Source organism: Acromyrmex echinatior, chromosome 3 (genome assembly GCF_024713525.1).
Source record: "Acromyrmex echinatior isolate Ae372 chromosome 3, ASM2471352v2, whole genome shotgun sequence".
In the NCBI taxonomy this organism is placed as follows: Eukaryota; Metazoa; Arthropoda; class Insecta; order Hymenoptera; family Formicidae; genus Acromyrmex; species Acromyrmex echinatior.
In genome coordinates, this window is record NC_141854.1 from 2,889,960 (window position 1) to 2,902,453 (window position 12,494).

The following is a 12,494-nucleotide window of genomic DNA, read 5'->3' on the forward strand; positions in this document are numbered from 1 at the left end:
TCTCTCCCTCGCTTACACTTACTCGCCGATGCGTGCGATGGTGTGTCGTGATCGTGAGTATCAACACGAGCATGCCACTCTCGTGAATAGCGTGTCACACGGATGAACTCATGAACGCGGGTATGCGAGAGCCAGTACGTGTCATCTGTTTAGTATCAATCGCGGTATGCGTATTTCCATTCTGCGACTTTTACGATGCGAGAACAGACACGATGGACGGTCGTATGTCTGGTAATCGTCTCGAAAACCGTCTGGAGTTTCAGCGTTCCAAAGCCCAGATTTTCGTAAATTTAATAACGTTTGTAAATATATTCGTTTACTCGTGCTGAAAAAGGAGGGTATATTTAATACAGATAAATATATAAGTATTTATTTAAAATAAACAGGTATTTTTAGAAAATAAAAAATAATGCATACGCGAAGGATAATTCGAAATTAAAATTAACTTTTAATTATGTTTTTGTTTCATATGCCAGGATTGTCGGTTAAATAATAGATAAAGCTTTCAAAAACATTGAGCAAATAATTAAAACACGTAATTTTTTTTCTTTAAAGAAACGATTTTCCTCGCGATCTAAATAATCAAATAAAAAAGATTCAATAATTTGATAATGCATAGAATTGACTAAAAAGGAAAAATATATATTAAACCAACCGACGGTTTAATTAAACAATTTTAAAATTGCCCGAGAATTATTCGAGCTTTCTTTCGTATCGCGCGAGGCGTCGGTTATTGGAAAAGGTAAATGCGATTTTAACGAGCGTAGGCACGCAATATTGCGTAGGACTCACCTATGTATTTATTAATCGTGTACGTCATTATCCTACGCACCCCCAGATCGTTCGGCACCATAAAAAGAATTGTCGAAGTAAATGTTTTTCGAACACGTTTACTTTCCACGATATTTTAATTTCATGTACAAAAATCGACGCGATCTGAACATAAACTTGCTATTATCGCTACTTAAAACCTCGATAAACATCTGCCACTACATCTGTCTGAGATATCCCCTTCAATAACATAACGATATATCGCAATTATTGTATCGGCGATTTACTCGCGATACAATTCGCTTACGGCGAATGAGCAGCATGCAACTTCGTATTTTAGATACCTGATTCAAGGTCGTCCTGGTCGGCTCCGCGAAGACAGGAATGAAAACTGCGAGACAGTCGGCGACCACCGGGTGAGGTACCTTCCGTCGAGACGCTCTGCATCCTTGATAAACGTGTGTACTCGATGTCGTTGCGAAGTTTAAGTAGAATCTCAAGTTTAAGTAGAATCAGGATGAGATGAACGGGACCGCGTCATACCTTTTTTTTCCCCTCTGTGACTTAAGTCGCGAATAATAACGAGAACCGAATAATTAAGCACTAATTAGCACCGTCAATGCGCACGCACATCACGCACATCGCATGCGTATGCGTAGGGTGTAGGTCGCAGGGAATCTGTTCACTATTGCGCTTCTCCTCTTCGCTCTAGTTCACCTGAAAAGAAAATCCAACGGTTCGATACGACGTCGATACGACGCGGATCGATACATGGCAGACGTTCTCCAAAATAACGAAATGTGACCCATGATCCAAGTTCTGGGGAAATCTAAAGAAATTGATGGGATGACAACCGAGGCAATCGGGTATCTACGATCAATCTATCATCAATTTCACCGGCATCGCAGGCTATTCGTTTTGTTCCTGTTTCGTTCTCGGAAACTTCGCCATGAAGGGACTATTTGTTCACCAGACGTGATCTCTCTCTCTCTCTCTCTCTTTCTCCCTCCCCCTCCCTTTTCCTTCGTGGTGATATTAATCAACTTGAAAAATATGTGCCTGCCTTTACTCCGCACCATGCCAGCCGAACATTTTCGTTTGCCGTATCAGCCGAGTACGGTGATGCGAGAAATGAAACCTTTCCTCTATATATATATATATATTAGGTGCGCAACTAAGTTCTCGCTGTTATTTTGATGGAAATGCCATCAAAATAACAGCGAGAACTTAGTTGCGCACCTAATATATATACATATCGTATGCTCCCGGAAAATAACTCCGGCCACCGTAACGACATATAAATCACTATACATTCGCACGTAATTCGCAATCCGTCTAATATAATGATGTTGTGCAACTGCGGACTTGTGGGCTGATGAAAGTTGCCTTCGTATGTAAATGTATCCAAAAGCGACTAATGGCCCTCAATTTTTTCAAAAACTCGTGTCTCGCACGACATATAGACAAATATAATGTAAATCTCGTAAATTATAGTCATGTGTCTAATGTAATGGATTGTATTATGTAACAATAATTTACAGGTATGTTATTTGCGACAGACACGCGCGATGACTTTAACTTGTTCGTTTCTAAATACGAATGTCTGCGTTGTACAATCTGATTTTTATTCGCAAGCAATATCAGTATCTCGGGATTAAATAACTGATGTCATTTTAGGATTTGAAAGAATATTTTAATCACGTAAGATAAATAGATTCGTAGATACTTATTTGAATGTATAATTTCCTAAATGCATGTGTTTTGTTCTGTAGACGAAAAGCTTTTTTTTTTTAAAATTAAATTTTTATTTAAAATAACTATATTTTTCATACACATATAAGTTACGCTTAAATGAGTTTATATTTTTTTTATAACATATAACATTTGTTAAATTTTATTAATTTTAGTCGTGTAAAGTATTTTAATTACACTCATAAATGTCAGATTTCCCTCACACAAAAATCTCAAACAATTTATAAAATTCATAGTTCAATCTTTAAGTTAAGAAAATAAGAAACTACCCTGGAAAAAGTCCGATTGCGTTAATTGGAATTTTAATTGAAAATGGACAAATCAAAATTTATTATAATTCCAATTCAGACAATCAAAATTCTGATTAATATAATCAGAATATTCTTGTTCACTTATTTTCCATCAGAAATTTTTCTCAGTGTACAATTAGGAATACAATTAGAAATCCTGATATGCAAATTTGATTGGTTATTTTACGAGCATTAACGAGCGCGATTGGTCGATGAATAATTTATATCGGGCGTGTAGGGCGTGTGAGCAGATATAGGTGTGGTTTTAAGTAGGACAGAGAGTATAAGTGTGTAATTAAAAATATTTGTACGTGGCAAGGCTGAGCGGTATTTTAATTTCGATCGAATGCCGTCGATGCAAATATGAAGATCGCATTCTCGACCGACGTTCCGCCCAAACACGATGAACCTCCTAATCGATCACCAACTATAATCGACAAGATGAGTCAATTAATTGAAAAGATTGACGAGATCTTGTTATTGCAAGAATATTTTTCAGATATCATGTGTACTTTATTGCTATAAGAATTTAATCGTTACATGCAGCGCTCGGATAAACAATGTTGTGTTTATCTATCTTTTTATTTAATTAATCGCGCGCATCAATTCTTTGTCAATATATCTCAATTAATGTATGAAAATTAATGTATGCTATGAGTTACAAAGCAGAATCCGAACCAGTTTGAACGGAATTAAGATCGCAAAGAGCGTAATTAAGTCAGAAGACGCAACCCTCGTTTATACAATGCCTACATTTCGCTCGATGTAGAAGAAATTCGATATATTTATTTAATCGCGGACTCGCGCTTCTAATACTTTTTTTCCCGCGATTAAAATGCTTACGGCGAAGAGGAAGTGCGAGTTTCAAAAATTCGTCCGTGAATCCGCGAATTTATCGCGCGAGTTATCCAGTTTTCATAACTCTGGCCATGAAGCATGAAGGAGCTTATGATTAGGGAGCCTCGATATAACGTCGCGAATATGATATTCCACCTTATAACCACCTGTTGATCGTAAACTATAGTTTCCGCAACGCGCGGCTGGCGAACCTTTGAAGAACGAATCGGCGGTGCTTCATTTCGCGGAGCTAATTAACGAGCTGAGCGTTCATGGTAAATTAAATATTAATCAGACGGTTTAAAAACCATCATAATAGTAATGAATAGTAACGCGTGAATAACCGTGCGCGAATAATCCGGGAAAATCGTAATCGCGAAAAATTGCACGCTACGATTTACGATGTATTAACGCGGAATGTATCAGATCAAACGAACCATTCGAAACAAAAATATATTTCCTCTCTTCGAAGTTTTTAAATCAGATACAATTCTCTATGAAATTAATAAAAGTAACTCTTCTAAGTAATAAATTAAAATATATTGTAATTTCGTATAACTCTATTTGATAGTAAAATATATTACAATTTTATGTAACAGGTGAATATTGTTTATATTATTTGTATGGTATTGACTTAAAAATTAGCGTACGTCAACTAGCTATAGAAAATCATATAAAAAATTATAATATATTAATTATGTTCAAATATTTTTTAGATTTTATATAAGATGTATAAAATACATTGATAATATTCAAAAGTGCGAAAAGAAACAGTATAATTAATAATTAAAAAAATGCCACAATAATGTAATCTATTAATAATTGCAAAACACATACACGCACAATTTATAAAAATATCATTAATTACCTCGTTGTTGATCGTACAATGATCATTAGTGTGGCTCATTAGAACACTGCGAAAGCTGTTTAATCGGAGATACCGAGAGATTTACGGACTTCAGCTGAGAAACGTCAATTACGAACAGGCCACGCGATTATCTGTCTCCGTAAATAACATCGGAGTTTCGTGCGAATACTTGTCGCGAGCTTAAGCTTTCGTTTTCGTTGATAGATTTCGTTGTTGAAACAACACGTCGTTGAAGCCACCAGGCACGGAATATATTTCGTGGAACTAATTAACGTGCGTTCGTTGGCCCCGGTAATTCAGAGCGGATCGACGTGAGAGCTAATTGCACTAATCGCGCACACTTACGACGATTTACGGAGCGGCGGAAGTGCAATTGTACGAGTATCTTCGAAATAAAAGACCACTTTCCGCATTCAACAGTAACAAGTACAAATGAAAAGTAAGTTGTGACAATTACTCACATGACATTGAAAAAAATCAATTTTATCAAATTTTATCAAATTTTTTAAACTTGTAGATTCTACAAACACCCAGAGAAAGATTCGATTCAAAGGCATGTTTCTTTGCTATAAGGTTAAAAAAATAATTTCTTTGATTCGAACGTCATTTGTTCAATTTAAATATAATTTCTTTAAATCAGATAAATTTTATTTAATTTCAAAAAATAATGTTTAAATCAAAGAAATTATTTTTTCTTTAACTGCATAGCAAAGAAACATTTCTTTGGGTGAAGGAAAGCAAACAAAATAAATACGTGATATAATTGTTTCCTTCGTAAATTTGTAAAATTTGATAGTACTTGAATGCCTCATATGATTAAAAATATTAAGCAAATTATTAGTTTGTAAAAGAGACGGTTTTATTTTTGAATTGCGTTATACGCTCCCGGAAATTGAATTTAATTTCTAGGAGCGTAACGAGCTAATTATACCTATTGTGTGAGAGGTGCGGCGTCATTAAAGTTCTGATAGACTCACACTGACTAAAAATACTTTGATGAGTTAATTAAAAAAAAAATATGATCTACAAACATACTTTATGTCATCCGCGACTAAAGATTTTATCTAATCTAAAATCTCGGATAAAATATATCCAATAAAATATCACGCGCGTTATCTATAATATAGGCTTGATCTTGTATTTAATCATTTCTTACGTTATAAATAAAACTAAAATATCTTATTTAAAATAAAGGGGAGATTATGTATCCTCGCGATTATTAGCATCTCAGATTGATTGTGTTTTAATGTCTGAACGTTTCGGCGCACAATCACATTTGAAATTAATTAAATTCATGAACCAAGAATATTATATTATTCGAAACTTCCAATTTTGAATCGATCCTAAAGACGCTCTCTACAATAAATAAAACAGATCGTTTTAACTCCTTGTTAGAGCCATATTTATCTTAATGTTATTGGAGATTGTCCCGCTTATTTTCATGTAAAAAAGAATTTTTAATGCAAAAATGAAAATAAGAGAATAAGACAATCTCCTTTATCTTAATAAATGTTATCCAAGGCTTGATTCTGAATAACATTCAAGAGATTTTAGTTTTCAGTCGGATACCTTGAATAATACTAATAATAACGGTATTATAACTTTCAAACCCTAACATTCGAAAAGCACTTAATGAAAATGAACTTTATTGCGTGTTTTTGAAAAGCTCGTAACAAGTTATCAGATTCTGAAATAAAAAAATAGAATATTTAAATAAACATTTAAAAAAATCGATCTTGACCTGACATTGGCGATGCCATGCAAGATCAAACTAAAGATTAAAATAAGACCAGTAAATAGATTTTTTTAAACCCTACAACTTGATTTTAAACATTTTTCCAATAAACCAATATCTTCTGAGATAATTAGCTGTTCCGGAACTTCTGAATCTAACTGTATAATATCAACATGTACCAATGTCAAAATTGATGATTAAATACTTAGTTATACTTCACTGAATATCTCAATTATTATGTATGTATTTAATTATTTCTCTAATGTATATTATAAAACAAGAACATATATTTGTGATATTAAGCTGCTATTTTAAAAATTATCAAAAATTTATCAAATACGCATTCGGGAACTTCTAAATTTTACTATATGTGAACATAAGTATTTTTTCAATTTTCATAAAAAAATAAAACTAAAAATAATTCTAAAATAAATATCATATTTAATATAACATATAAGAATATTTTTAGTTTTATTTTTTCGTGAGAATTAAAAAAATATTTATGTTTACATCTAATGTAGAATTTAGAAATTCCTGAATGCACATTTGATATATTTTCAATAATTTAAAAAAATGATAACTTAATATACATAAACATTTTTATTTTATATTCCAAAAAATAAAATTAAAATTATTCTAATATTCAATATTAATATATTTTTAATACACTTGATATATATTTTCGATAATTTAAAAAATAGCAACTTAATATAACAAATAGATATTCTTACTTTGTGATATAATAAATATAAGCACTTATGAATGTATTACAACGATTACAGAATAATGCGTATAAAAACTGATTTATATAATATCGCGAACGTAATTTCTTCACACTTCATTCGAAGGGTGAACGTTCGCAATATCTTTTTGATTTCGTCTCTTTGGTTGCTCATCAAAAGCCCCTCGTTGGTCAGTACGGTTGGTCTCGGATCTTCTCTATTTTAAGCATCTACATCGAAACGTCGACACGAGTGCTCTACCATCGCCGTGGCAATCTTTAAGACCCAGTGCCACAACTCACGGTTAACTTTTAACCGAGGTTCAATTTGTTTCTCATCTCTTTCCAATTCTAGAATTGGAAAAAGACAATGAATAAGTTGAACCTCGGTTAAGAGTTAAGTGAGTTGTGAGTTGTGGAACTGAGCCTAAGAAGTCTTTAAGCAACCTCGAATCCGTTCTTACATTAACGTGAAGTTCGTCGGACTTTATCATTCTAACTTTTTTAATCGGATTACGTCGATCTCATTGATCGGCTTTTTCTCTCCCGCTTACAATACAATTGCAAAAAACGATCGAACAAACCCGCTATAAAGTTACGATAATAAAATAGTGGATAAAACAACCGACAAAAAATACAATAATATTTTATCCGCAAACTTACGGAAACAATAACAATCCGTGAAAACCGTAACGAATAAAGATGAACATGTATAAGTGTGAAAACTTTGCGCGCGTAAAATTTACGAAGAGCTAGATTTTGCATCGCTTGCTTTTTCTCGTTTCGCCTTCGTTGATCAAAGTTTAGTTGGAATATTTCAAGAATTTCTTGGCAAGAATCTCTTGAGCTTCGCAGCAAAGTGCTAGACTGACGATCGCAATGTAATTGTGAACGACTTAGGCTTCATGACTTTTAAATCTGATCGATAAATGTGTTATTTAATATATCATTTTCTACTACTCGATTTTAGAGACCAAAATTATGCTAAAATTATATACTAAAATTATATTAAGATTATTCACATGCGTAAACTTTTTAAATCCTATGATTTTTAAAGAAGATTAATAATAAAATAATATAGCTTTCATAATTCCCTACATATTATGAATAATCTAATTTCAACTTATGTTCTTATCTTTTCATACGTATACAACTTTCATACATACATAATAAACGTTTTATTTTTATAATAAATGTATTAAAACTTTTTCATATAAATAAACCAAAGAAGAAGTGAAATTATCATAAAACTAATAATTAAAGTATTTTTATTTAGAAATATATTTATATAGTTGCATAACAAATTAGTTTCTTATATCGGTTTTTTATGTATTTATGTTTATATTTGTGTAAATAATTTTAAATAAGCGACCAAAAATAATGCTTTTTAAAATCTTTTTGAAATAATAATTTGCTTGAGCATTAATAATAAGAAAATAATCTGCAACATTCTGATTAAATCTACGCTTCATGTTGCATGATGATATTTTTACAAAAACTTTTACAAAATGGACTTTCAATTCATAGCAGCTGGGAAGAAAAATGTTATGAGAGAAACGTTTACTAAAAGTAAATGGGAATTATACATAGCAGGCATTCGAGAATGGCGTTGAAGCGGATGCTTGAGAAACTTTCGGCGTTGTTGTTAGTTTGCCTAAATTGAAACTGCGCGATGAATTCATTCAATTAAATTCGCCATGGTTGAATCAAATGGTTGAATTCATCGGAAATCTACGTGAGTCAACAACTTACAAATGCATATTGTTAAAGATTAGTTATTCACACATATGAAACTAGAGAAATAATTCTCAGTAATGTATTGTCAAAACGTTTCTCTTCAATCATATGTACGCGGACAAATTTTAACGATTTTCTCAATGTTCTCTCGAAAAAGACGTGTCATAGGAAACTCCATTTTCCAAAGTAATAACGTTTATGATGGGAACAGTTTCTCGAAATGCACTCTGCTATTGTACAGTGCCCGCGTGAATTCAACTCGGACGACCACATCTGCGAAACTATGGCATGTGGGAATTGTCGCAGATTGCCGGCACAGACAAAGCAATAAAACTGAAGCCATCAGTCGCTTCCGTAGTGATCAATGCGTATATAATAACCTTCTATTTTGGATTTACATATAATCTAAATATTATATACTACATGATGGGCGTATATAATACATCACTGCGATATTCATTATGCAGTCCGAGACTTCTTATTTTAAAATAAAAAACATTATCATAATGATGTAACAATGTATTAGCATAGGACGGGACTATTTCATCAGTTTCAATTTTAAAATAATATGAACATTTACAATAGCAAACAATATCCCTTTGCAGTACTTACAACTATTTATGATGATTACTTCTTGAAAACACAACCTTTCAATAAATGCTGTTCAAAAACATAAATATTATCACAAAAAGTGGACGAAAAAGTTTCTTATCTCTATAGATAATTATTTAATATCTTATACAAGAACAAATAAATCCATCAAGATTTAAATAAATTATATATCTAAAATCTTTCTCTAGAATTATGAATTATACAAACAATTCTTTTAATTTCACAAAGTAATTTACTTTTTCCAAAAAATATTACCATTAAATGTCACATATTGAAGAAAAAAGACAAATACATAATTGGAAATCCACGTCTGATAACTACGTTACTGAGAAAAGATTTGTATTATTTATAACGATAAAAAAATATGTCATGCGACTGCTCGCTGAATCTGAAAGAAATTGATTTGCGCTCAGCCTAGCTTCTCATTCTCGTGCAAAAGGAATGATATTCCTTCTCCACACTAAAAAAATTTTACTCATTTTTGATCCAATAAATAATCGTTAATCAATGTCCAACTTCATATAATTAATTCATTGATACATAACTGGATTCATTTATATAACATATACAGGGTGTTAGTTAAGTATATTGCCATACTCAACAGAGCGATTCTTTGGTTTATTTCAAGTAAGAAAGTCCATATAAACATGTGTCCTAAACGGCTTAGTTTCCGAAATACAGGTGAATGTTCGCAAATGTTTGACGAAACGGTAAATTGCGTTGGAAATATCTTCCTGCATAAATATGCCTTGCTTTACGTGAGTTACCATTCGCACAACCATAAACAAAGTGACAAAGCCAAAGTCAAAGTCACAAAATAGACTCCTCCTAGGTTACCAGACTTAAATCCTTCGGATTATTTCCTTTGGGGTCATCTAAAATCATTGGTTTATACCCCAATTGAGAATGAGAATGATTTGAGGAATCGAATAGTTGCTTCATGCGAGACAATACGTAACACACCTGTTATCTTTGAGCGTGAACGTCAATTTTTGAGAAGAAGGCTCGATGGATGAAATATGGGACAAGGTGACATTTTCAACAATTCATCTAATTGTTTTATTTCATCAGAAGAACTGAAGCCTGTTTTTGTTTTTCTGTTTTTGACTAGTTTAAGCTGTATTTCTTTCAAATAAACAGATTATTATTATACGTTTAAATTTTTTTATTCCGGAAACTAAGCCGTTTAGGACACATGTTTATATGGACTTTTGTACTTGAAATAAATCAAAGAATCACTCTGTTGAGTGTGGCAACATACTTAACTAACACCCTGTATATTCATTCTTGCAATGAATTCTAGTAATAGTTTTATAACGTAAATTAGAGTAACATTATGAGAATTTATTGGACGAATTTTCATAGTTTATTTTTTCATAGTTCAATGAATATTTTATTATATTTACGTACAGTTTTGGTCCAGTGCGATATTCCTTCTTGTAATGTATCTAAATCGCAGGTGACTAAATCGTCTTGACATAATGCGCCGCGAAACCATTTCTTTTATATAATCACACTCCAAATGCTCCGACATACAGCATACTTCCGGAGAAAACTCGGCTGCGCACACGTCGCAAGCGTGATTTACCGTAGCCTGGATCTGAACTTACTGAGTGGGCAAGGGCCAAGAGCTTTTTCCTGCCTTTCGAAAATTACGATCGCAATTTATATCCTCCACGGGCACCGTTCGGCGGAATTTACGAACGCGAAACGAACAAAACAGAATTCAAAAATATTTTCGTCAGTAGAAGAAAAAGCCTCTGTCATATTCTTGAAGTTGTAAGAAACTGTCTCCAAAAATTTCATCACCACTCACGAAATTTTGTGGAAGAAGATAAAATTATTTTTATCGAAAAAGATGGAAAAATACCATTTCTAAATTACTTACTAAAAGCACCGCCTCGGTTTCCACTCTGACTTTCTGACTTAATCTCCTAAAAGCAGCTTCCAATATTTCATATATGCAATAACAGTTAACAGCTTTTTTAGCTGTATACAGGATATCCCCAAATAATCGCCAAATATTTCATGAGCAGGTAGTGCGGATTAAACTGAGTTAAAAGTCCTCTACCATTTTGCAATTTTCGCAATAGTTAACAAGATATTAATTAGTAAAATTTGTCGAAAATTGGTTTTCAATAATTTTTTACTCAAATATATTATCAACTTTACAAAAAAACTACAAGAGACAAAAATTGTTAATTTTCTTCTCATAAAGCTTTAAAAATTTTTTTAGAATTTTTATCAACTTTTTAGTACTGCATTTTATTTTTATCAACATGAAAAAATATAGTATTGAAAAATTCTGAAAAAATTTTGGAAAAATTCTTAGAATTTTATAAGAAAAAAATAAACAATTTTTGCGTCTTGTAATTTTTCTGTAAAGTTAATAGTATTTAAATAAAAAATTATTGAAGACCAATTTTCGGCAATTTTTAATAATTAATATCTCGTTAACTATTGTAAAAATTGCAAAATGATACAGGACTTTTTGACTTAACTTAGTCCGCTCTACCTGCCCATAAAATATTTGGCGATTATTTCGGGACACCCTGTATAAGCACGCACGAATTTTTGAAACAAATTCTACTATACATTCATTTAATTATCTTCTAATTAGAATATTATGTGGGAGAAAAATATTTTCCTTCTTATCAAATTAATAAGTCTCTAGTTGCATAAAAACTGTACATCACAGTTTCGTAATACGAGAAACGCCAGTCGACACAATTGAAGGAAAGTGAAGTGTCGACCAAGTCGTATGCTCGCGTCGCAATTAAGAGAAATGTATAATAAATTCGATAGCAACGGAGAATTTCACTCGTATATTCCGTCTATATATGGTTAATTAATGAACCGCCTGCATGTTGCCTTTTGCATTCGCATAATTAGATTTATGGCACACGCTCCACACTATTTCTCTTGTAAACTAAGGCGTTCCTTTCTAATTCAGTAACAGACAAAAATTAAAATAAATTTCGCAGCGCAATATAATTTAGAAGTACTAGTTACTTATAGTCTTTACAAAAGAATTTTTAAATACATCAAAATAATTTAAATAAAAATTTCTCATTATAAATATGTTTTCATTAATCATATCTTTTTTAAACCTACGTCTATGTAATTTAAATGCTCCATATCTTTTTAAGCGTATAATAATATTCTTTTAAA

General features: G+C 32.1%; 1 protein-coding gene across 3 annotated transcripts in view; it reads right to left on the reverse strand.

Annotated features, from left to right (window-relative positions):
* Nucleotides 1-12,494, reverse strand: part of raskol (Ras GTPase-activating protein raskol) — a 170,820-nt gene that overhangs the window by 137,222 nt on the left and 21,104 nt on the right. For all 3 annotated transcript variants that reach the window (XM_087404131.1, XM_087404130.1, XM_087404133.1), the window contains exon 3: nt 1,116-1,488. In XM_087404131.1, coding sequence (XP_087260257.1) covers nt 1,116-1,218 — 103 coding nt within the window. In that variant the 5' untranslated portion in view covers nt 1,219-1,488. The remainder of the gene's footprint in view (nt 1-1,115; nt 1,489-12,494) is intronic.